General features: G+C 41.6%; 1 protein-coding gene across 1 annotated transcript in view; it reads right to left on the bottom strand.

The window, feature by feature from the left end:
• Positions 1-1,044: 1,044 nt before the first annotated feature.
• The window catches only part of LOC104406492 (multiple epidermal growth factor-like domains protein 6), a gene marked incomplete at its 3' end in the record, with an annotated part of 59,261 nt that continues 34,197 nt past the window's right edge, over positions 1,045-26,108 (bottom strand). Inside the window, exons 5-18 of the mRNA XM_010015481.1 lie at positions 25,612-25,734; positions 22,866-23,003; positions 20,686-20,808; positions 19,983-20,105; positions 16,212-16,343; positions 13,954-14,082; positions 13,486-13,614; positions 12,521-12,655; positions 11,409-11,543; positions 10,837-10,962; positions 9,832-9,963; positions 8,842-8,970; positions 7,112-7,243; positions 1,045-1,173 (exon numbers count right to left, since the gene is read on the bottom strand). Of these exons, the coding sequence (XP_010013783.1) occupies positions 1,045-1,173; positions 7,112-7,243; positions 8,842-8,970; positions 9,832-9,963; positions 10,837-10,962; positions 11,409-11,543; positions 12,521-12,655; positions 13,486-13,614; positions 13,954-14,082; positions 16,212-16,343; positions 19,983-20,105; positions 20,686-20,808; positions 22,866-23,003; positions 25,612-25,734 (1,815 nt within the window). The remainder of the gene's footprint in view (positions 1,174-7,111; positions 7,244-8,841; positions 8,971-9,831; positions 9,964-10,836; positions 10,963-11,408; positions 11,544-12,520; positions 12,656-13,485; positions 13,615-13,953; positions 14,083-16,211; positions 16,344-19,982; positions 20,106-20,685; positions 20,809-22,865; positions 23,004-25,611; positions 25,735-26,108) is intronic.

The raw sequence follows: 26,108 nt of genomic DNA on the forward strand, positions 1-26,108 counted from the left end.
TTAACATATTTACACCACAGCACAGATAACTGTATCACTTCTTCATTAAAAAATAATAATTAAAAAAAAAGGATAAACTTGAAAAAACAGAGTTCAACTAAATAATTTTAAAAGGGGATATAATTGAGATACCATAAATTATGAGGCAAACTGCAGCAGAACCTTAAAAGGAGTATTTATTTTGTATAATAACTCCTGGTAAGAATGGGAGGGAAACAGCAAGCAATATCTTAACTCATCAATGGAATGCTTTGCTACATTACTGGTGAGGCTGTGGAGCTCCTCCCTTCCCATCAGAGGGCAGCAGCTGCCTGCGAGAACTGCCACTTCCCTCCATCGTAGCTATAATGCTACCTTTGTAAACCATCTGATAAGCAAAATAATTGTGACTTTGGTTTAATGATCATCATTTGTAGAATCTTCAATCATTTACACTTAAATAACTTTCATAATGTCTGACTATGTGCTGCTTATGTTGTATTCAAGACACTATTTTTTATGATGCAGCATGACAGTAACCTCCTTCGGCAATGCAACTCACAATAATGTACCTAAGGAATACAGTCCAATCTTTCCAACACATTACCAAATGATCAGGTAATAGAAAATGATCTGTTGGCTTTATTAAAGTTAAAAATATATCTGTTCTTAAAGAGTTCCTTTGGGATGATTCACAGATCCATGTTTTTCTCTAAAACATGTCAGAGAGGCGCTAGGGACAAGCAAGTGTAAGGCCGGACAAGCATGTTTCTGCTCAGTGTTCAGACAGTAGGACTCTGCTTAAACAGAGAGTCTTCATAATGATGTGATACAGCAGGAGTCTTAAGCATGTACCTAATTTTATTTACTTTAAAACATGTGCTCAGTGTCAGGCAACCAGCAAATTCTTCCTGAGTTAGGATGGAAGCACACATTTCAATAACATCTTCCAACTAAGTTCAGTGCTTTATTTAGATCAGGTGCTTTAAATTGTAAAACCAACTCTCTGCATTAAAAAAACCCCATCTGCATAAACCTGAAAGGGACCAGAGGGAGCCACAGTACCTCTTTCACAAAAGGTTCCTGTCCAGCCTGCTGTGCAAGTACAGGCTCCACTCACATGGTCGCAGGCAGCTCCATTCTGGCACTGACAGCTGTGCTCACAGCTTGGGCCAAAGCTTCCCTCAGGGCACCCTGCAGCAAAGGAATCAAAACCAGATGACAGGTTAATTCTGGAGCAGATCAGGGATCAATGGGGAATTTTTAGATACATGGGAATTCTTACTATTTCCAAAAGAAGAATCCAGGCATAATGGTAATGCCTTAAAACTGATGTGATTGAGTGTTCTCCTTGAGGTCCAGGTAAGTTGGGCTGTTCTTATTAAGCTCTATTTTAGAAAAACACCAGAGTGTTGAAAGTTTAAATTCTGCACAGAAAATTAATATCATCTGATAGTTGCAAAGCCTGTGACTTCCTCAGTTCGTTTTTATGACACTTTGCACACTGGTCTGGAGTTGCGTATGTGCACGTATCTTCTGGAACTTCTTCAGTCAGGAGGGGGGAAGCTCCCAGCTTCTGTACCTCCCTTTGAGGCCCTGACCTCTGTTTTTCTGCAAATCCTCTTTCCCCAGAGATCTGGAGAAAATATGAATTGTGGTGGATTCCTTCAGAAAGCTCCAAACTGAATGCTGCGTACTTTACTTTCAGGCTTTCCTTTGAAAAATTCAAGCAAAGCATTACATCTGGAGGACAGATTAACAATTATATTTCCACAGCAGTAATGTAAGGAGTTTTAAAAGATTTGCATGGTACTCACTATTGGAAGAAATAAAACAGCACTTGAGAATGAAAATAATTTCTTCCAGGATTATAGGAAAATCAATTAAGAACAGGGCCAGTTGCATAATTCATGTTAGGTATTTTGGACAGGCTGAAATATAGATATATACTTGGCTAAACACAATATTATAGGGCCTTTACTCATGTTCGAAGGTTTTGTGAACTCCTTTCTAAATGAGTTACATAGATTATTGCCAGATTTCTTTAAAAGTGTATGATTTTAGCATTTACATCAACAAAGTGATTTTTCAGGCAATCTGGAAAGAATCACAGAGAACAGAGAACAAGAAGGATCCTCAAAGACAACTCTATATCTGGAATAAAGGGATGGGTTTGGTGTTGCCTATTTCGTGCCATAGGCAAGCAGTGATCGGAGCCAGCATGAATTCAATTGCTCCTGCAGCTTAGTGACTCTCAACTAACTTATGTCAGCCCCTGGGTCTCTTATAGGGGTTATAGGCTGGGATGGGAGACAGGATAGCAAAGTGCCTTGAGTACCACTTTGCTTTCAGTCATCTGTGTCAGAAAATGGGCTGTTTCCTAAATGTGGACTTGTTTGAATATGGTTTTTGCACTTGCAGGTGAAATTCAGTGCAAGGATGGAACCAATGCAAAACCCCATTTGCATCACCTCCTATTCCCAGAGCTTCAGGTCATCAGGCATCATGCTCCCTACGCTAGTTTAATGAGTAAATAGATAGGAGTGCACTTGTGCCTTAAAAGCTTCATCCTGCTCAGTGTTTACTTTTCACTTGAAATTTCAGACAGAACCCAGAGAATCTATGCAAGGAAAATAGTATTTCAGTGCAGTAATAGGGGTGGGGCTCTCAGCTGAGCTTTCTTCAAACCTACAGGGTTTAGCCTTGAGATGAGACTTTCAAGGTAACAGCAGTGAGTCAGCACACTTCACAGATGATTTTGCAGTCCACATTACAGAGAATCTGCCCCCTGCTTGAGCAGGCATGGGCTGCTGCAGTGCAGAGATACATCCACTCCACTGGAGAACCTGAGCTGCCTGCAGAGACACAAAGAGTTCAAGCTGCAGCAAGAAGCTAGAGATGCCTCAGGGGGAAAGGAGCTGTCCAGGGACAGTAAAGATCTTGCCTCGAAGGCAGCATAAAATGTTTAGGGAAGAATTATGCCTTTCATAATCTTGCACACACACATATATGTATTTTTACATATATATATATGTATGTATACACACACACAACTAAAGTGGGGTAAAAAGAGACAGAATGTTAGGGGTCGCCAGATGTTTTATTGGTGGCAATGGCTTCACTGCTTACCTTGCCAGAGAAGATTACAACCAGCTCTTTGGCTACCTTCTGCCTGCAGGGATGCTATTTTGAGAGAGGTCAAGAGTGAAAGAAGTGGAGCTGGCACCTTTTTCTCCGGGAGCTGGTCTTCCCAACTAACTCTCCTTCCACTCCCTCTGTGCCAACAACAGGCACGGTAAGATCAACTTTCCAGGGTTTGTCTTAGGTCACTGTTCCAGATAAATTATTTTGACATTTCTGTATGACACCAGCAGTTAATTCTGCCTACACTACTGAGACCCTGGCAGTTATGTATATGCTACTGTAAGACTGTTAAACTGATAGGATATTTATTTTATTTAACAACTTAATAATAATAGCCTAACTATGCAACTTATTGCCGCAAGATGAAGTAGATACCAAATGTCTGCATGGAATCAAAAAGGAAATAAGCACATTAATTGGAAAAAAATCCTTAAGTAGTATGAAATATAGAGATATTGCTTCTGTCTCAAGGAGCTCCTGAGTGACAAATTGATGAAATCTGGTGTCCTGGGTTTAGCTGTAAGAGTTCTTTTTCTCCTTCCTAGTAGCTGGTGCAGTGCTGTGTTTTGGCTGTAGTCTGAGAACAATGCTGATAACACACTGATGTTTTAGTTATTGCTCAGTAATGCTTATCCCAATCAAGGACTTTTCAGTCTCATGCTCTGCCAGGGAGGAGGGGAAGTTGGGATGAAGCAGAGACAGGACACCTGACCCAAACTGGCCAAAGGGGTATTCCATACCACAGCACGTCATGCCCAGTATATAAACAGGGGGGAGTAACCCAGAAGGGCAGATTACCGCTCAAGTCAGGCTGGGTGTCAGTCAGTGGGTGGTGAGCAATTGTATTGTGCATCACTTGTGTTTTACTGTTGGTGTTTTCCTTTTCCCTTTTAGTTTTATATTCTCTCCCCTTGTTATTTTCCTTATTATTATTAGTAGTAGCAGTAGTAGTTTTATACTATACTTTAGTTATTGGGCTGTTCTTACCTTAACCCATGGGGTTTATATTCCTCCAATTCTCCTCCCCATCCTGCCTAGAGAAGTAGAGGGAAAGGCGGAGTGAGCGAGTGACTGCATGGTTCTGAGTTACCAGCTGGGCTTAAACCACAACAGTCCTTTGTGGTGCCCTGCATGCAGCATGAAGGGTTGAGATAATGACAGATCTGACCAGAGTGTGTCTAATCGTATTTGTGATAAGCATTCATTGTTTTGGATTAATAGTCACTCGCCATAATATTGATTTATTTGCTCTTGGAGTTGTTGCACTTGGTCTCACAGTTTCTTTATGTCACACCTTAGTTGCAGCCAGCATTTACTGTTTTAGTGTTTATGGGCTTTGGAGCCTGGGCTAAGGTTCTCCTTTTGCTGTACTTTATGATAATGGCTTGTGATACGATAGAATTACTGATCACGAAACTGATCTGGTATGTGTTCTCAGCATTGCCATCACCTCTATAATTTGGGAGCATGTAATGTGAATTATTAATAATTACACTTCTTTTTTTCCTCCCTTGGAGGGCCAACCTATAGAGGAGACATCCTCTTGCACCTTCCCCTCCCCCATCAGGGGTGAATATCCTTTGAGTATCCTTGAAACCAGCCTGCTCCTTTCACTGGGAACCATCACTTTGTTGAATATGGTTCATGTGTTGTCTAAGGTTAAACAACTATCTAAGAATACCACCAAGAGATTTTCCCCGACGCTGGACAGTCATGAGTGGCAGGGTGTGTGGGACAGTATGGGCAAGTATCTAGGCCAGTGGGCCCCTCCAGTGCTTTGGAACTTCACCACTGAACAAGTGCAAAATCCAGAAAAACTAGTAAAACACTTAAAAAAGGCATGCTGCCATCCTGGCAATACCAGGGAGATACAAATAACTGCAATGTGCTGCGGCTTGGCCTGTGCCTAACGAGTCCCTCTGCACATACCCTCAGTCAGAAAAGGATGTCTCTGGATCTGATGGCAAAGCAACAGATGCCACGGCTACTCCATCCCTAACAGCAAGCACAGCAGCTATCCCAATCCCACCAACAAGCACAGCAACTACTCCAACTCTGACAACAGGTGTTGCAGCCACTCCAATCACAGTGAAAGACACTGCAGTCACTGCAACCCCAGTAGCACGCACTGCAGCTGAACCAAAGGACCAATCTGTGCTGCTATCAGTTGCCCCTTTATGCAAGAGGAAATGGAAACAAAAAGCAGCTTGTGTAGCGAAGGAAGATGAAGACTTCATGCCAGAACTAGAGGGGGCAACACCAGAATGAGAGGAATCAGTATCAGGAAGAGGCAGAACAAGAGGTAATTTCTTGATCTCTGTCCTTGACTGAGCTGTAGAATATATGAAAAGATTTCAGCCATCTTCCAGGGGAGCACATCATCACCTGGATACTCTGATGCTGGGACTATGGGGCCAACAGTCACGAACTAGAGGGTAAGGAAGCCAAGAAGCTGGGATCACTTGCTAGGGAAGGGGGAACTGACAAAGTGACTGCAAAAGAAAAACGAATCCTTAGCCTCTGGAGGCAGCTCTTGTTGGCTGTGAAAGAAAGGCATCCTTACAAGGTAGATGTTATAAGTTGCCCAGGCAAGTGGACCGTGATAGAGAAAGGCCTCCACTACCTGAGGAAATTAGCCATTCTAAAGAGGATCTATTGTAAGTCAGACGATACACCCATAGATCCAGATGAAGTTGAGTGTACACAACCCATGTGGTGGAAATCTACACAGAGTGCGCCATCATTATATGCCAACTCATTGGAAACAATGAGCTGGATGGATGCAGCATCACCAACAGTAGATGAAGTGAATTGTTAGCTCCATGAGTTTGAAGACAATCTCTCCACCTCCATCATTCCAGCTGCGGAAAAACTCCTGTCTAGGAGTTCAAGCAATTGAGAGACAATATATCCAGCTCCCCACGTGTAGAGACCCACATCTCAGCTATTAACAGTAAGCGCCCTTTTGCTCAAGAGGGAAGATATAGGAGATACACACCATGGGGCACCCTGTGGTTTTACCTGTGGGATCATGGAGAAGACATGAGAAAGTGGGATGGAAAACCCACCTCAGTTCTGGAGGAATGGGTATATGAATTGCAAAGAAAAACAACAGTGAATGGGGATCCTCCAAAGGAAGTTGCTGTTCCAGACTGGTGGGAAGTTTCCCAGATGGAATGAAAGAGCTGATTTTACTCTGACTCCTATGAAAAGGAATTCTAATCCCTTTGTACAAGAAGTAAGTGAAGAATCTTAAGATCACTATTACAAGGGCCCTGTCTCCAGCCAGGTGGAGGAGAGGGACAATCGGGTTTACTGGACTGTGTGGATCAGATGGCCTGGCACATCAGTCCCACAGGAGTATAAGGCTCTAGTAGATACCGGTGCACAGTGTACCCTGATGCCATCAAGCTATCATGGGGTAGAAGCATGACACCTGGGGAAACATATCAGGAATTACCTATATTATAGATATTTATATCTATATGTTTTTATCCTCTTAAGGCACCTGCTATTGGCCTCTGCTAGAGATAGATTAGTGGAGATTATTGGCCTCTGGTAAGACCATTGTGCATTTTTTTTGTTGATAAATAGGGGACCCTAAATCTTCCTGATTTTGCTTCTGTAATGTACATGTGAAACATTTCTATATGCCTGGCCTTAAAAATAGATTTACAAAGAAATAGTGCAGACCTAAAACCAGATAAAACCAATATGGAAACTTTTATAGCACAAGCCAAATATATAACACACCTATCACTCACACAAGGTCTTAACATTAAAAATAGCTGTTGAGTCCAAAACAAGTCTGAACATAACTTTTCTGGAATCCAAATTAGGGAAACTATCTAACCCAAATGAAACCTGAGAGCCCTGTGACGTGCTGGGCAGACCGGAGGCAGCACAGCCTGGAGGGAATTATCAGGAAAACCACAATTTCCGTTGCTTGGTTTTGCGAATTCCCTATGTTGACAAAGTGGCAACTTACTCCATTCACAGTGTTTCCCAGTGAATCCTGGCTCACAGAAGCAGGAGCCAGTGACTGGATCACAGCTACCATCGCTATTATTGCAGACACACGTGTTTTCACAGCTCTGTCCCCAGTGGCCACTACTGCAGGCTGCAATGTAAAAAGATATTTACATTGAGAATCAATTTTAAGCTTGCCTAATGGATTATTTTACATTTAAATGAGAATGGAAAAATGCAGAATGACCCCCTTAAGATGCAGGAGCTCTGGACTAGACTCTTCAGTGCAGCATGGGGCACAAATTGATGAAAATAAATACATTTTTGCCTATTTGTTTCAGCTGAAAGTAGGCAGATACTATGCTATCCACAAAAAATTAATCATTCATAGCCAATCCATATCAATCATTCCACAGTCACAAACGCATAATTTCATGGAAATAAAATATCAGCTATTGACTCACTTCACAAAAATCTGCATAATCAGAATAGCGAATGGGTAAAACAAGACAGATTTGTGAGTATCCTCCATATTTTCCTCAAAAATACTGGGAAATGCAACAAGGACACAGAGAAATCTCACAATCTTTATTAAAGCAACTTCCTGCTCTCATTCTAAAAATCACCTAACACTGACAGGATTATGACAATGTACCATAGCACCTCCTTCCATTCTTGCAAGGATAAGGACGAAAGTGCCAATTAAGTCAACAGAAACCTAGTTCTGGAGTCGGGCATCCATTTCATGCCCAGTCTGCAATAGTTGGTAGCACTGCCTTACTGAGACACCTCTGCAAAACAACTTTTCTCATATCTTATCCTGAATAGAAATAAAAGCTTTTCTTTGCCATGGTTTCTTAATTCTTTACACAGCCTAGGGAGTCATGGAAAGCTATCCAAATGACTCTACATGTTACCAACTGATTTGATTTTTAAAATACGTATATTGGTGGAAACTACAGATTTTCCCAGAGTTTTCTTCAGTACCGAGCCTGAGAAGCCAGGTCCAAAGCTTTCTTCTGTCAACAGTGGCAATTAATTTCCATGATTTTATGTGTTTAAGACCAAGTTTAGAAAGAGGTTTGCATTCTGCTGGCTTTTTGCAAGAGGGATTGTAACGAATTAAGCAGAAAAGACATGAAACAGGAAAAGGAAAGAATCAAGCAGGATCACTTAACATTTATATGATGCTATCTAAAAAGGGCAAATCTGCACTTTTATATGGCCATCAATATGGAAAGTGATGCTAAAGTCAACAGAAGGATGCTCTGCTCTTCCAGGGAACAGAATTTCCCCCAGCATTTACATTCACAAGTTAAGAAATGACCTTAAGACACGCAACTGTACATGCCGCTCACTTGTTGAATAAATCTCTAAACAAAATGAAAATTTGAGACTTAATCTTGAAACTAATCTGTGCTGAAAATTAAAACCAAAACTGTCAGTCAAAATGCTGTCAGGGCAGATGGTATTGGGCAAAGGGATCCATAGCGTTGAAATAAGAAGTTATATCAACACTTCGTGCTTCATCAGCCATCTATTTCAATACTGTGAACCTAGATAATTAAGGATTATAACCACCCAGGCTGTGCAAACCCATAAACACACAATTTCAGAAGCAATAAGATTAGCAAAAGTATATTAAAAAACTGTAGTAGACTAAGAACAAACAGAGCTGGTTCTTACATTTGAAGTTCAGTCCCTGGGAGATATCATGTACCCTGTGAAGCAAATATGCATTTGACTTACGGTGTTTGCAGTCATGGCCAGTCCAGCCAGGGGAACACATACACTCTCCGGTGACATGGTAACATTGAGCGCTGCTGCTACAGCTGCACAACAGCAGGCAATTTTGTCCATAGTAACCATTGGGGCAGGCTGAAAACAGATGCACCTAGGTAGTAACTCAGGCATAGACTGATCTTTTCAAACAGGATGGCAACAGCTTGCCCCTAAAACACGTATTTGCTGAATCCAGAAATCAAAATGGAAAAAATAAACATCTGTAATTTTTATACGAGATGTCTGGGGCCAAGTCCTGCAAAGCGGGAATAGCTTGAGTGACTTTCAGGTACTTCTGCACACCAGGATCAGTCAGAGGAGGAAAAAGAGTGCTAAGCAAACCTTCATCAAAAGTGAATTTTGACGAACAAGGAGAAAAAACATACCACCACACAGGTCTTGCATGAAGCAGTGCTGTCCCTGAGAGCCTGTCTACGCCACCATGACAACCATACTCAAAGTAGCTTTTAATACCCAGGGACTCGATAAGGAGCCATACCGCAGTAGCACAGACCACTTGTGTGAGCATATTCCCATATTCTCTGGTCAATCTGCAGAGAGCGCACTGATAGAACTATTATTTAATCCTGAAGTATATACATCAAGGAGTGTTGCTGCTGTATGGGCCAATTAGTCAGCACCTCTTGCCAAGCAACCAGGATTGCAACACAAGTATTGTGCCTATTAAACATTGTCTTTCTAAGGACATATTGCCGTAAATTAGGTCTAATGATAACATCAATTTGAGATGCAGTTTAGCTGGTCATTTGCATTTATCTGTACTCTCTTTCTGGTAAATATTGTCAAATTCAACCTGGAGAATTCCTGAAGCCAAAAGGTATTTTATTTTGGATCAGTGTATCTAACATAACAAGCACCTCACAAAAGAGCAAGAATGTAGAAATCAAACCACAGATTGATCGTCTTTTCATGACAACCGCCAGTGTGAGAACTTACATGTGGAACAGGATTCCCCACTGTAGCCTGGGGGACAGTCACAGGCTCCAGTCTCTCTGTTGCATTGTCCCCCATTGGCACAGGGCTCACAGGAGGACTTGCAGTCTGGTCCCCACTGACCAGCTGGGCAATCTAGATAAAAAAAGCACATGACATGTCCCCAGTGCCATTTTTTGTTTCAAGGAAGTTACAGATACCTGCCATTATCTTGAAGAATTTAAAAATATTAGTAAAATTAAGCGAGATAAAGGATTGTTGTATCATCTCTACAGACCTACAGTGCTGTCTCAGCAAACCTGAGAGTCAACAGGCCTCTGTAATGCAGCACATGAGAACACTTCTAAAAAGAGACCCAAAGGCTCTCTTCCAACTTCTACTGTGGTGTGCCTGTGAGGTGGAGCCCAGGTCTCCATACAAGTCCACCTCCTTCATCAGGTTCCTGCAGTGGTGAGCCACAACGTGGGTCCAGTCAGGGTAGATGCTCCTCAGGCATGCAACAGCTAGAGGTCTGCAAGTGGTAGAGGGGCAAACCATGGTACCTTAGTAGTTTAGTATCCTTAAGACTTTTTTCAGCCCTTTACTTAGTCACCCACATTAATGCTCTCTTTTTTAATTCCTTCCTCTGTTCACTTGCTGTTTCCACAATAGTTGTCTTTGGCCAAGGGCCTTCAACAGTTGCTGAGGAACATTGGGTGCATATGGCAGCACAGTTCCAAGTTCTGCTCTGAGACTCAGAGGTGTTGCAATGCCCCAGTATCTCTGCCCAATGTGCATGAACGCAGCCCAACATACAAATCACTATTATTAATTGGAGCAGAGGGGTGGGTCAGGGTAACTGAATCATGTTCCCTCCTCATGTGTTCTGTACCAAGACTTATCCTTTACCCATTCTGCAAATGAAACATATTGCATTTCAGCAGGTTTGGTGGGAAACAGAGCAATTCCAATTCTTCTCATGTCTTCCAAAGAAAGACTCTTACTATCCCAGTCTAACATCTAACACACCTTGCTCACATGTAGCACCGGTCTTCCCAGCTGGGCAAATACACTGCCCTGTCTTCGGATTGCACGGTGCTTCTCCGCAGCTGCACCTCTGCCTGCAGTTCACCCCAAAGCTCCCAGGCTGACAGGCTGGTCAAAAGAACCCCAAACACACAGTGTAAGGAAGCATTTCAAAGACATTAGGAGGCACCACTAGCAGCAATTTCAAACTGAACTATGCTGGTACAAACTGATCAATGTTAGCATCAGTGTCTCATCAACTGGTGGTCTGTAGTCAACTGCAGCAGAGCTCTAGAAAGTCTGCCCCTGAAGCCTGAAAAGGAACCACAGTTACCTGGACAAACGTTTATATTTTAGTAATTGGCCTCAGCCTTGTGCCTCGACCCTTGCAAGCAGGGAGACACGGTAGTTGCCGGGCTCCAAGTATTAGTTTGGCTTCAAGTGAGGAACTGCCAACCTGTACCAACAACAAATGAACCCTTTTATTTGCAACTTCTATATCTGAACATAAGTTTCCTGTGTAAGTTTTCCCATCCCAAGTGTACCTCCCAGGAAAACATATGGTGAGTACCTACATAAATGGCATTTTTCTCCATGAAACCCAGGTGGACATGGATGTTGGCAGGCTCCTGTCTCATGATGACACAAAACATCAGTAGGACAGTTGCACCTCAGTTTACAACCAGCCCCATAAAATCCAGGCGTGCACTCTGGAACATGCAAGTAGACACAAAACATATATAAGAAAAAGGAAAATTTAAGAAAACTGAACAGAAGTCAGAAAATAATTTAGCATAAATTTGCAGAAAATACATTATAATATACATTTTAGAGGGGCTGATAATGAAGCATAAATACTTATTAAGTATTTGTGTGGACATTTCAAACAGGTTACAGCTTAAATACAACCCAGAAACAGAATGGCAGAGTACTTAAGTACATATTCAATTACAGCCATTACAGAATTACTCTTCTTATCTGTCTGTACCTTCTGCTGCTCTCTGCCTTGGTGCAAAGCCAGTGTAGGATGGTCTCCCTCAGAACTGAGCACATCACCAAGAATGCTAAAGATATTAAATATCACCACTATTATTCTCCACCAACCTCCTCCCAAGAACTAGTGTCATAAATCTGACACATTCCTGCCTGCCCAGAGAGGAATCTGAAGGAAGAATCTTTATTGTGTTACTCCATTACTGTCTGGAGAGGGCTACTGAGACATGCAAACACAAATGTGGAATACAATTCTCTTTGAACTTCCCCCAAAAACTACAAAGAGTAAGTTGAATTCAAAGACCCACAACCCTGAACTAGCATTACTGAAACTGTTAACAAATAACCCTGCTGCCATAAAACACAGGTTTTGCCACTTATGTACTGTCTGTGCAGAAACAGGAAAGAACAAAAGTGGTAACTCCCACAGTCTTCATTATTTAGGGTTGTATTAGAATTTGGCCTCTAGAATTCTGTTGTCATTTGCTCCTGTATTCTTAAGCTGTACTCTCCTTGATGTCCCTGTAAGCCCTGTGATAGAAGGCACTCCTGGCATTTGATGTATGAAAAACCACAGACAAAATAATTAGTAGAATATGAGTATCAGTAGCAGCAGCAGCTGAACAAAGCAAATGAGAAATAATGCTGTGACAAAGGAATAAGCAGACATAGGGAATCTGGCTTTCTATTGTACCTTTCTGACACTTTTTGCCATGATAACCAGGCTTGCAGGTGCAAGTCCCATTCCTCGCGTTGCATTCCAGCGTGTGCTCTTTCATGCATTGACACTCCTCTGAGCAGCCAGCTCCGAAGGCCCACCTGGGACAGGCTGCAGCCAGTTAAAAAGGAATCATTAGCTCTGTAATTATGCATGAGTTATTTGAAATTGCATACTGCTGCAGAATGCAACTGCTGCAAAAAGCAGAACGTTCATTTTACTTTCAGCACATCCACATTCCTATGATGGTGCCTCTTAATGTGTGGGTGTGTAAAATATAGTTTACATGACTCCTATATTAAGTAATTAATTTCATTTCAAGCAATATGTGGTGAATGAAAGAAACAAATATTTCAAAGAAAACTTAGTTAAGTTTCTGAATGAAAAAAAAAAGTATATTTGGATACAGTCCAAGACAAAATCTTCTTTTAAAAAAAAAACAAAACCAAACAAAAAAACCCCCGAAAATCACACAACTAATCTTGCATAGATTTACAAACAAAAGCTGTAAGCTATTTTTCAATATTTTTGTTTTGATTCTTTGCATCCTCATTTGACATTTCACCCTCCTCCTGCCCCAGTCAGCCCCACTCCTCAGCTCCCACTCTGGTGTTATTGGCAGCCACTAACTAACTCCAACCGGACTTCAGCTTCACCAACAAACCTAGCATTAACCTGCCCAATCCAAACCAGCCCTACCTATAGTCCTTATCTTTGCACATAAGTAAATCTCAGTCCTTATGGCCAAGATCAATTGCTAGAGAAAAAGATTAATGAGATTTCTGGGGCTTCCCAGCATGCATCTAGAGTCACATCCTCCTGCTACTCCCAGCTCATCAGAGAACCCAAAGCCTCACTCATTTTGTACATGATGTGGAGCCTTTTAAAGACCATTATGTTATGCATATGTTAAACAGATCTGAAAAATTACAGAAACTTACTAAGATGGCAGAAGCGCCCATAGAGCCCCGGATCACAGAGGCAGGCTCCATAGAGTCTGTGGCAATAGCCCTTGTTGGCACAGCTGCATGGTTTATTACAGTTCTTCCCAAAGAAGCCTTTCGGGCAACCTTTTAAGCGCACAAACACAGCAAGGCATCAGTTGTTAAGTGTTAAAAGATAAACACCAAATCAGCTCTCTTTTAGTTGGCGCTAAAGAAAAGACCAGGTTGACTTGTTGCTGACCTGGGGCTTGGGAGCCCATCCTCACAAGGCACATGCTTTTACTCATCCTCTGTCTTGCTTATTATTTAAACAAAAGTCACTGCACGACAAGCCGCAGGGTTATGTCTCGCACAATGGAGACTGTTCTCATTAGGGCCACTAAGGTTTACCACACACAATTACATCTAGATAGAAACAAAGGGAAAGAAATGGTGAGGTTTCAGGCAAGGCAAGGGGAGCCATACCATCTTCACAGAGCTTGCCGTGCACACCAGGCGGGCAGTGGCACTGCCCTGTGACAGGGTCACACGAGCCTCTGTTCTGGCACTTGCAAATACTGGAACAGCCTCTGCCGTACGTCCCTGGGGAGCAAGCTGTGGAGAAAGCAGGGAAGATGAATGGGCCAAGAAATCCTATCCCTTTACAAAACAAGACTCCAGTCATCAAAACTGAGCAAGGAGAGTCCTTTTAGTCAAGCGGGCTCTAATCAAAGTCATATTCTTTCTATATAAGGTAATGCACATGTGTCTGATATTTACTAGATAATTTTAAAAAGACACCTGAATTAAGCTGACTAACATGAAGTACTATGTGATGTATTCAAATTCTCCACCGCATACGCTCCTCTCCACACAATGCACAGGGCTCAAAAAACATTGCTTGTTAAGTACAAAGCTTAAAAATCAGAGCGCATTCTTGAATATTTGGAGGTAGGTATTTTAAACATTCCCCCCCCCCAATACTATTATAAAAATAATTTTGTGTTTTTCTAACATAGTTTCTGAAATTGCCCAGATGATCATGGCAGACAATGGATACACAACAGGATTCCTTACTGTCATCGCTTCAGGACAAAACAAATTGTGAAATGAAGCCTTGATCCACTGATTACAGCCTGAGCTAGCTGAGTAAATACAGTTGCTGGAGTCATCTGACTTAACTGACATTTTATCAATGTACATTAAGAAACTTGACATTTCACATCAGTTTCCATTCAGTTTCTTTGGTGCATTATTACCAAAATTTAGTTTCAGTTTTCTCAACTGTTTATCTCACCCTAAACCCATTAACTATGCTGTACATTAAGAAAAAAAAAAATAGAAAAGAGTGAAAGCAATCACATATGAATAAATCATAGATCATATATTGTATTTATCCTTGTCAATGACTACTTCATTGGGTTGTAGGTTTGGCTCAGCAATGCATTAAATGCACCCCATTAAAGTTCTTTAAATTCTAGAGATGATTTCCACCAGATTACATGCATGGATATCTACTGTAAATATAGAGCAAAAATGTTACTATTATTTATGAAGTGAACTAAAGAATTTGGATGCTCTCTGGAAGTTTTTATGACCTGTCCTGAACCACTAGAGCACCATAAAAAGAAGTAAGAATAACCTAACTGATCTAGTCTTAGATAGACTAGAAATTATCATTTTAATTCTCTTCATTCCTATTCTCTCAGATGTCCCCAGTGTTAACAAACCTAACCCAGGATCAGCCTCCCAAAATAACTATGGGCAGACTGTTGGTTTCAATAATTTGCCTTTTTTGCTGTATTTCTGTCCTTGTGATGATGTCTCCTAAACAATCTTGATTATATTAACCTGAACATTGATGTCTACTGATGCTAAGTAATAATCCTTCACCAACTCTGTCTCACCAGTGACAGAACAGACTTTCTGAGTATGATGGGCCATCATGCCACACACCATGAAACAGAGGGGTGCATCTCAAACACACAGGAGACCTGCTTTATGAAGTCTCAGACAAGCAACAGACAAGTTTTGCCAAACTACAAAGAACAGTGCACAGTACATCAAGAAATCACCACTCTATGGTTCCAGTTGGTTTTGACACAGACTTCTGAACCAGAAAGATTCTCTGCCAGGGAGCAGGAATAAGGAGGGTAAAAAGCTATTACAAAGGGCACTGTTTGACTTCGTAAGAGAATTCTGAAATATAAGATTTCCAGTATTAAAAACTAAGCATCATAAGAAAATGATAGTAATGAGAAAAAGAATTATAAGGATAAAAGTTTACCAACACAAGTTTAAAAAATTAAAAAGGCAATGTCTTCAAATGTCACAATGGAAAAAAAATCCAGGTTGGTACACATGTCCACCCAGACTGTCACACCACCTGCCAGGACAGACCTCTGAAAGTCAGTAAGGCAAGTTGTGGAATGAAGCATGGCAGGCAAACTTTAACAGTTTTTAGCAGCACGTGAATAGGAATGAACACCAGCCAAATACTGTACAATACTGCACTGGTGGGCAGGGACTCGGCTGTTTGAGGGTTTGTACTATATACTGTAGCCTCCCTTACAATTTCTATTTAATGTACCCATTACAATAAAGTTTGATCTGCCTATGAGACAGCTGTGCTCCTTAGAGAGCTTTACAGATAAAAAGTACAACAGGTTATTCCTATTTCCTACCTATCTGCAGCATCACAGCACTAGGACAAAATCCCCACCTTTCAAATGCACTGTACTCACTTTCATTACAGATAATGCCAGTCCACCCAGGAGAGCAAACACAGCCACTGTGTTCACTGTTACATCTGCCTCCGTTCAGACAATCCTCACAGCTCAAGCTACAGTCATTGCCAAAAGTGTTATCAAGGCAAACTGGAATGAAAAAATACAGAAGGCTTAGTGAGCATACAGACAAGCTTTTACCTCTCGTCCCAGATGCACAAGTGTGAAAAGGAACCTATGCAACATTGACAGTTGGAAAAAAAGTATTCATGTTGTTAGCATTAATGTTGATAGTGTTGCAAATACCAGATTCATTGCATGTCCCAAATCGTGATTCCTATATTTCCCTCTTCAAATTTTAGAGTCTAAATAAAAGGAAAGCTGGGACTTAGCTGGAATTTATGCCTTTAAATGCTGTAATTTCCCATCAAAGAGCACTTAAAACTTCTTTTCAGAAGCAAGTATCTTGCCTTTAGAAAAAAGTGAATTTGCACCTAATGCTTGATAATATTGTATATAATTAGAAGTATTTTGTGGGAGAGAATCTCCTTTTCTTCATGCTAGGCTATGCTTTTTGTTCTTCTATTGCAGTAGGTGGATGTGGTGCTATTTAAGCATAGTTCAGTGATATTTTTAACCCCACAGTCTGAATGTTACTCTAGGAAAACAAAGCATAATAGACATTTATCCCTTCCTTTTTCTTCACGGATATGAAAAATGGGTTAGTCTATATGGGAAACTTTAAATGAAAATGCATTTCTCCCTCACCTTCCCCAACCTCCTTTTCTCACTTACACCCACAGGTACCTGCACCCTCACGTTCTTTCTTCGTGGGGTCTATTGTGAAAGGCATAGAAAATAAATGTTACTTGCTGCTAAAATACCTCAGTGACATTAAGATCCTATCCACATGGTCAGCTTATTGCCTCTGAGGCTTTATGGGTTTGGCTGAAAGCATTTTGGAAAGGGATTTTGAACAACAACTGAAAGCGAGCTGGCAGATTGTTTCAGCTAACAGTAAGTCAGCAGGCTGGTTGCTTCTCACCAGCAATTTTCCATGTGGGGCCAGATTTCCTCTAGGTCTCAGCACTCAACTGTTCTCTTTTCTTGTAGCTCAACAAATGCCCAAGCTTCCAGAGACATTCAGAATCCCAGTGCTCACAGTTGGAACAGGTTTTAAGTTCATACTTCAGGAGAAGAATACAGATTACCAGCAAAAACATCATACTTCTATATTAAAAAGTCATTCAGGTTATAGAAAATATTTAATTACTTTTGACAGTTTACTGTTAAAGCATGGGGGTTTTACATGATATAGACAGCAGCACAGAAATGTGTCTGAAAGTATGAGGAATAAATTAATATTTGGGAGGTAAAAGTACTTACTAAACCATTAAAAGTTCAATTTCTCCCTTACCTTTTCCTATAAACCACCATGTGCTACAAAGCCTCAGCTTTAGAAAAAGTGCAGATGCTCTGCTATGACTGATTACACCTAAATTTTTGTGGCTAAATATAAATAAAACATGTAAAAACTGGTCAATAAATATTTGATTGTGGTTTCTAGGCCTGATAATTTTGCCTGTGGTTACCTCATTTATCAGTTTCCCAATTGGCTACCAGTGTCGTTGAGTCCGGCTAGATGCTATGTGATTTGGGAGGTCTTAACTGTTTTGTTCATAAAAATAAGTTAAGTTTTTATTAAAGCCAAGACCAATTCCTGATTTTTGCCTGTAGGGCACAGTCCTCAGATGAGTAATTAAAGCTCATATAAAAATCACAGGACATACATAACAAAAATAAGAAATCTCATTCTTCCCTGGTGACCCACTGGCACATACTGTACTCATCCAAAAGCAAGCACAGGGTTTCAACTCAAAATACTCTTTAGGTGGTGAAGTTTCTAACTTCAGGTGGAAAGGCTGAAGTCATTCAAAGCTCAGGCAAGGTGCAAAGCAGCTTTGCACTCACTCCTGTGACTGTGTGGGCTCATGTGCTCTCTTTGCCACCAGTCATGCCAAGCTCTCGGCCAGCCTGCACATTACATGGATGTGTCCTGGCTTTTTCCATAGAACATGCCCAAAGCATCAAAAGGGACCTGAATCTCCAGAGGGTTGGTTTTTTCCACATAAAAGAATGCAAATATATTAAGCAAAAGCCCTCCAATGATTATAAAAGGGCTTGTTAAACGGGCACACATGCCCTCAAACCTCCCTTTCCTAGCTCTTAGGAGAAAGAGAGCATTTCCCAACAGCTTGTTCTCAGTAGGCCAGGTTTGGTGGGTTCCGTGCATTGCAATAACCCATGCAACCCTCTAGCCCTGGGATCTCTCTTCTCATTGCTTTCGAGGCTTTCTGCAGACTACCTGTTTTTCCAAGAAGCCTCCCATCCCCTGCTGCTCACTTTTCCCCTGCCTCCCCCCACATCCCTCCCACCACATCCAGGCAACAGCCATGAGCAGCGAGCCTCCCTGCTTCTCAAACATGTCCCATTTGGGATGGGACATGTGGTAATGCCACCTCCTTGATGGCATGGATGACAGGCAGAAAGGATTAAAGCTCATCCTTCCTCTGTTGCTCCTGACAGCTTAAGCCCAGCCAGTCCAGCATAATTCTCACCCAGAATTCTCTTTCTGACACTCTTCCTTTGGTTTGCTGTAATGGCTAAAAGCAATGTTTGTTCACTCACCGACCCTGTGCAGCAGGGTGAGCTCTCCTCGTGGATCTTCATCCTCATAGAGGGCACCAAGCGCATAGTGAAGGAGCTGGGGGGGATCTCTGAACTGCAGCCCTGGAGCCCCGGCAAACCCCACTGCCTCTGCATCCACGTCCTCCCTACCTAGGGCTGACACACACATGTGCCATCAGGAACTGGCCCTGACTCTTCCTTACATCGTTTGAATTTATTATTTAAAATTTTTATTACGCTGGTACATTTTCCACCTACAGCCCTGTGCAGTCTGCACAGCAGTCACAGTTGATTCATTTTCTCATCTGTATGTATAAATAGAGTTTCTGCTACCCCAAAAAGATACATGGAGGAAGGGGGGAAGGGGAGAGAGGAAATCCTTTCCTTTACTTTCTTCTGGAAATAAACTCTGGTCCTGGAGAGTCAAAAAAAAATAATAATAATTTAATTTTCCTCACTTGAAGATTGAGATTATTTTTAGTTAATGAAGGTCATTACTTTGGCTCATTCTGGAGATGACATATATAGAGTGAGGCTGGCTGTCCAATTTATTTTCAGAAAACCTAAAATTTGAGCCTTAAAATGATAGGAAATCAGTTGGCTTTCTTTTTGGAGCTGGTTAAAATATCAAACTCTGCCCAAGGTTTAACAGATGCTAAACTTGATTGTAAAACTAAGTTGCTAGGCTAAATTCTGTACTGGTTACACTGGCAGAAATCCAGAATCACACCACTGACTTCAGTGGAAAACTTGCCATGGTTCATAAAAGCAGAATTTGGCTACCTTTTTTTCCACAGGATGTTAAACTTCATCAAATAGTGCAAGAAAACTGTCAAAATAGTATTCATTTCTAGAACATGAGGTTTAGGTTTTCCAACATGTCCAAGGGATTTAAGCACTCATCTCCCATTACCTTTGGCAGAACCCATTACTTGAGGATTAACTTGAGATCATGCAACTTCGTGTTGCATGTAGCTCTACCCTGGCCACATTCATAGATGGATCCCAAAATCCCAGAATCTATGAAAATCCCAGTTCTGAATTCTCATTTTGGATCAGTGTGAAATACTTAATGGCCTCCAAGATGTAAAAATAACTTACCAGTGCAGGACCATCTGTTAACACCAAGCCTGTAACCCTCCTTACACGCACATTCGTATGACCCCAGAAAATTAACACAGAAATGGTCACAGTTGCCGTTATCTAGACGACATTCATCCACATCTATTAAAAACAGATACAAATGCTGATTAGGTGCAAGCACTTCTGCCTGGAGAGCACACTCTCTGCCTGGCTGCATCTGAAGAATTATTCTGCACATATGAAAACCTGAATTTTTAGTACTTTGGGGGTCTGTTTCTCACTAGAATTTGAGATATTAAAACATTTCAGGACAACATGGAATGGATTATTTCACCTATATTTTTGTCTCAAGTGAAAACAGCTGCTTTAAGCTGTTAAGCTCTGTTGATCCTTCGGTTATTTTGAAGGCTCTCCTTTTGTAGAAGTAGTCTTTAACACACGTCAATATACAGTGTCCATGGAGAGGGAAGGAAAAGTTCCTCTTTGCTGGCTTGTTTCCCACAGCCCCACTTCTCCATGCTGGATGGTGGGTTATTACTGTATTCCAGTCTTACATAGTGGAAATTACACATTTGCAAAACCTTATCAGCAAAGCTCGCATACGGTCACTGATTCTCTTATTAGATAAATGTCCACAAAGCTCTGTGATGAGCTTTGACAGCATTTCTTCTACCTGCTGCTGTGCTTAGTTAGACTGAGCCATTGGTATCAAGGGACTCACCATCACAGGCACAGCCGTTGGCATTTAGCTGGAACCCTGCTTTGCAGGCACACTCGTAGCCACCTGCGTAGTTGATGCAGAATTGGGAGCAGCAGGACTCTCCGCTCTTGCATTCGTCCAGCTCTGCAAGAAAGGGGCAACTCGTTCAGCCCTTAGGCGTGGCCTGACCTGCTCCAATAGTTTGGATCGGTTGCTATTGTGCTTTTCAGCACCTGCCTTTCTATGTCTTTCTCTCCCTTTACCCACATAAAACACTGACAGCAGCTCTCTTCTACCTTCTCCCACAGCAGCCAATACCCTCTCTGAATAGGGAGAGGCAGCTTTTCTTCAAGTCTTAGCTTCCACAAGGTGATTTACAAAATAAACAATAATTAGGTCTCACCAGCCCACAAATACCATCTATTTAACAGTAATCTACATTTAACCATTTGTACTTTTTTTACATTCAACCTTATTCAATACAAACTGATAGTGAAACAACACTCTGATCCAACAAAGCATTTGGTGGACATCAGCAGCTTACTAGGTGCAGTTGTATTTTTTGATAACTAATTGCCCATTGCCTTATCTTGCCCCGTGTCCATCTGGAAATTGGTATCATTGACACCGCTGCTGCGGTGATTAGACAGGAGAATCGAGCTGCTATCTTCCCACTGCAGGCTCTCAAGTGATGCCAGCCCTTGCAGCCTGCTGAGCAGGTCAGTGGTCATTCAAGGGCCACTTTGTCAATGCTGAGTCTGCAAAATGCTTTTGAACATTACCCAGATGAGCAGCCACAGATGGGAAAGGTCAGTGTCTCAATTAACCTTGGAAGAAGTACCAACATTATTAGGAAATGCCAACAGGAGAAAGAGGAGGAAGAAAATGTAATTAATCAATCGAGGTGAAGAGGTCAGCAAGAAAATGATTAATGCAGGTTATTTGAACACAGAGTCTTTTCCAGAAATGTTGCAAGCTGAGCTCCTCTGCAGACAATGCCCTGCTCTGCGGTCTAGCAACAGCCCCTTGTCTGTGCAGGAATGTGAAGTGCGCATCCAACAAAAAGGAGATTTTTGTTAAGAGCAGCTTTTCATGTCCTCAGTCTTGCCAGATCCTTCCCCTGTGCTCTCACTTCCCTCGCTGTGTCCAGAGTAACTGCATCCCTCTGAAATCCCCATCAGCGGATCACTGAGCTCGGGCACAGGCAGGAGGCTGCTCTGCCTCCTCTCATCTGTACACAAGACTTCATAAACCACCCCACCCCTGCAAGGCTCTGGGTCCAAATCTGCCTCCCTGACCTGCTTTTTAAGCTCCAGCATCAACTGCCCTTGCAGACCTCAGTGCTTCCCTCCTCCCTTGCTCCCTCCTCTCTCCTGAACTTGGATTTTTCATTGCAAGGTTCTTCTTTTCTGTAATGTCTGTCACATGAACCAGTGCCTCCACTCTCTACGTCTCCTCACATCTTACTGTACTGTTCTGTGGTACCTGCTTTGTTTTTTTCCCTCTGTCTTCTTGGCTATTCTTTAAAATTTTAATGACATAGTGACAGCAAGCCTAAAACAGAAGAAACAGTTTGCATAGCAAAAGCCATAAATAAATAAAAAAATTAAAAATCACATTGAAAAATTGTTTAAAACATGAATGAATTTTTAAGCTCTTTTCTTGAAATGAAAACAAACCTAACTATTGCTTTCACTTCCTAAGTGAGACTTCTCACAGTCAGAAGTGCAATCTCATTACTGAGCCAATCTGATGGAAATACAACTTCCACAACACAAAGTGGAGTTTGCACATGAAGCGCTTCAGAATAGCAGTGCTACCTCTCCCAGCCAGAGGCGACCTCTTCCCAGCCACCAGCTGAGGAAGGGAACAAAAAAAAGTTGGGCAAGTGATGTTCGAGCTGCACACAATGAGATAATGGCCAGAGCAACTGGCAATACACCAAATTGTCATCTTCCATTTGGGAGGCAGAACTCCTTCCCCGTGTTAATTAATACTCCCAGCAAACATGCAGAGTGAGGCAAGCTGGAGCAGCGGCTTGGAAGCACCAGAGGATGGTATTAATTAAAACTTGTAGAAGAAAGGAAGGTGATGGGAAGGCATTTCCTTGAGTGACAGCTCTCCTGCAGGCTGCCCTTGCAGAGAGACCTGCCGCACCTCCTCCCTCCTCCTGCAGGAACACTGCATTTGCCATGAATTACCTGCACACATTTTGCCATCAAAATCGAGGCGATAGCCATCGTCACAGGAGCATCGTGGTCCCACAGTCGTGTGCTCGCAGTGGTGAGAGCAGCCACCGTTGTTTTCCTGGCAGCTATCGACAATTTCCATTTCGATGCCTTGCGGAGAAATAAATCAAAAGGATGTTAAAAAGCAAGCACAGGGGAAGAGTCACTGGAGAATAAGCTTTCTGTAAAAAAGCATCCATAAGCTGACTGCTGTAGCAGGAAATATAAACTCAACTCCCACTCACACCACAGAAAAGCATGTTCTGGAGCCACTGAACTCCAGGTATTTGTCTCCTTGTGTATTAACAGTGTATGCTCTTGACTTTGGTAATGTGAAGGCAGCTCACCATTTCAGCAGTCTGCCTACTACAGGAGCACTCACAGGTTTCCTGAGATCTATGCTTTGTTTGAAGGCAATGGCAAGTTCTGCCCTTGCCTCAAAGGAGGAAAGGAACTATCTGAGGAACCCAGGTGGTCCATCTCAACCCAGACTGCTTATGCTTTCCAATAAGTGACTTTTACTGTTGTATGCAAATGGCAAAGAGTTGGATTCCGAAACATCCACTAAACACAAATGTCAGCTTTCACAGCAGAGTCCTGTGTGACACCTAACCACAAGGTGGCAAGTCTGACACCTAACCACAAAGCAGAACTATCCACAGGTTTTGACTGTTGGATATCCCTTCAAGAGAGCACGCAGCAGCTTCCCTGCTGAGACTTTCCCCCCTGTAATTAAGACAGTGTGGTGGTATGATGCTGTCGCCACCCCTCTTCACCCTGACGGACCATCCCCATGCTTCTGCACTTGGTTGCACTGGAGAGTCCTCACAACATTTTGGCCAGGTCCAGTGGAAGTCCTCATATAGGAAAGGGAACATCTGGCTACCTCATTGCCACTGAGGTACTTCATTGGATGATTTCTTCAGGATGAAAAGAAACTGTAAGTTCAGTTATAAATCTTCTCGGGAAGAATTACGCAGATTGTCTCGTTACATAACTATGTAGAGAGGAATTAATTTCTCATGATATGCAGGAGAACTGAGAAACACCCTCCTTAAAGAAGCCACCATACTTCCAGAAACACCCCAGCTCAGAGCGGAGGCCATCAGATCTGGTGCAGAAGGATGGCATTTCCCCACTGCCATGGCTCTCGGACACATCTGTGTTGGAGGCTCTGCTCCTGCCCTTTTTGTGCCCCCAGGGAGCAATCTGACTGCCGACAAGAAATGCAAGTCTTGTTGGAAGAGGATATAAATTAGGAGAACATATATTGAGGCCTACATCTTGTGCGTAGTATGATTATTTGCAGCAGGGAGAAGAAATCTAGTCTACTGCCCAGCGTGTTAAGCTGAGATTTAGGAAACCCAGCAATCAAATGCAGAATCTGACTTTATACACTGTCTTCATCATTTACTTTGTCTCAGTTCTTCATCAGTAAAAATAGAATAATAGCTCTTCCCCCTGACACTGGGGAAATGAAAGAATAAACAAAGATTATAAATTGTGCAAACACTTAGATGCAGAATGTTTTTATTTTTATTGTTTGCTTTGTAGTATTGTTCATAAAGCACAGAGAATAAGCATCCGCTGAGATTTGCTGAACATGAAGAAAAAATGTTATCAGAAAATCACAATGAAATCTAAGTTGTCTAAACCACTTTTTTTATCCCCAGATAACAGATCATTTCATATCTATATATTAATTGCATTTCCTCTGCCATTGCACTATTCACAGTTCCTCCCCACCATCACCTATGAAATCCCCAGGATATCTCTCACATAATTGTTTTTTATTTTTAATGTATGTTAATACTTTGAAACTGAATTTCATCCTTAATAAGTATTTCTTACACACACATTCTTAAAGAAAGCATTAATTCTCTGGCATACAGCATATTTTCCTAAGGAAATTCTGCTGAAAGCTCTTGCACAGTATTATTACATTGACTGATTTTTGCCCACCTCTTTACTAAAACAGGTCATGCTTTTCTCTGCATTCCAGTGAGCTTATGTTAGGTCCATAATAACACCAGCTTTTCCACATCATCTCCTTTATTAATCTAAATTTACCCTCAAGGACAACCTAGGGATCACCTATCAACTAACAGTGCTGGGAATCAGTCCCCTCCTCAAGAAGAGTGGTGTTGATTAAGAAACCCTGCTGACAAGAGATACGCATGTGAAGGAAGACAACAGAGCTCAGCATCATTTCAGTTTGGGAAATTTCAGTTGTTCAAATATTTTTTGCATCCCCAATCTTGCTTTTCTCCATTTTTTTAAAGCATCTACTTAATAGTGTCCATAATCTCAGAAAAACATAAGTAAACTTAGAGATAAAGACAGGAGCAGAACATCATGTTGGTTTTTTCTTGCCTCAGATCTGGCATATAATAAAACTGGGAGAAGGAGGGCAGGAATTAACGTGTTTCACAGAAGAGCAATATTTTGGTAGCTCAGCAATAGAATTCACCAGTCTCTGAAGATAAACCAACATGGCTATTTACTCTTTGAAATTCAGTAATTAAGGTCTGTGAACACAGGCTTAGGAATATCAACCTGCAAAACCAGCAGTAGCAGAAGATGAAGAAAATAGTATTAAGCTTAAGCTTTTGCATACATTTATTTTGCTGGGAGTGCTAATCCAACTGAATTAAAAATGAAGCATAGCAGTTTGCAGATAAGATAGCCTGAAATGCGTAACTGCAAAAGTGTCACTTACGGTAGCACTGCTTTCCATCAGCCCCCAGTTCGAAGCCCGGATTACAGACACAGGTGAAAGATCCCAGTCTGTTCACACAACGATGAGCACACCTGGCTCTTCCTTCTGCACACTCATCAATGTCTATGAAGCGTAGAGAAAGGCAAAGACATTCATTTGGATATTAAAGTAAAAAATAATGTATTTCTACACGTGCATGGCTGAAAAGCGCATCCTGATGTTAGTCTACAAATGACAGCCCCTGATGAATCCAGGAACACTGAACTCGACATTATTCTCCAAAATAAACTTTTTTCCAAACACCATTTTTCAACCATTCAGCATGAATACTTACAATATAAACCACTATATTTACAGTATCAGCTAAAGCAACTTATTATTCCTGTAAAAAAAGCAATGGCCAAATAAGTCACATGAAGAATTCAGAAGAAAGTCCTATCTCCCACTACCCTAAAATTGTCGCTACATCTTCAATACTACTATATTTAAATTAATGG

The sequence above is a fragment of the Nestor notabilis genome, unplaced genomic scaffold, assembly GCF_000696875.1.
Source record: "Nestor notabilis isolate BGI_N333 unplaced genomic scaffold, ASM69687v1 scaffold5795, whole genome shotgun sequence".
Taxonomy (NCBI): Eukaryota; Metazoa; Chordata; class Aves; order Psittaciformes; family Psittacidae; genus Nestor; species Nestor notabilis.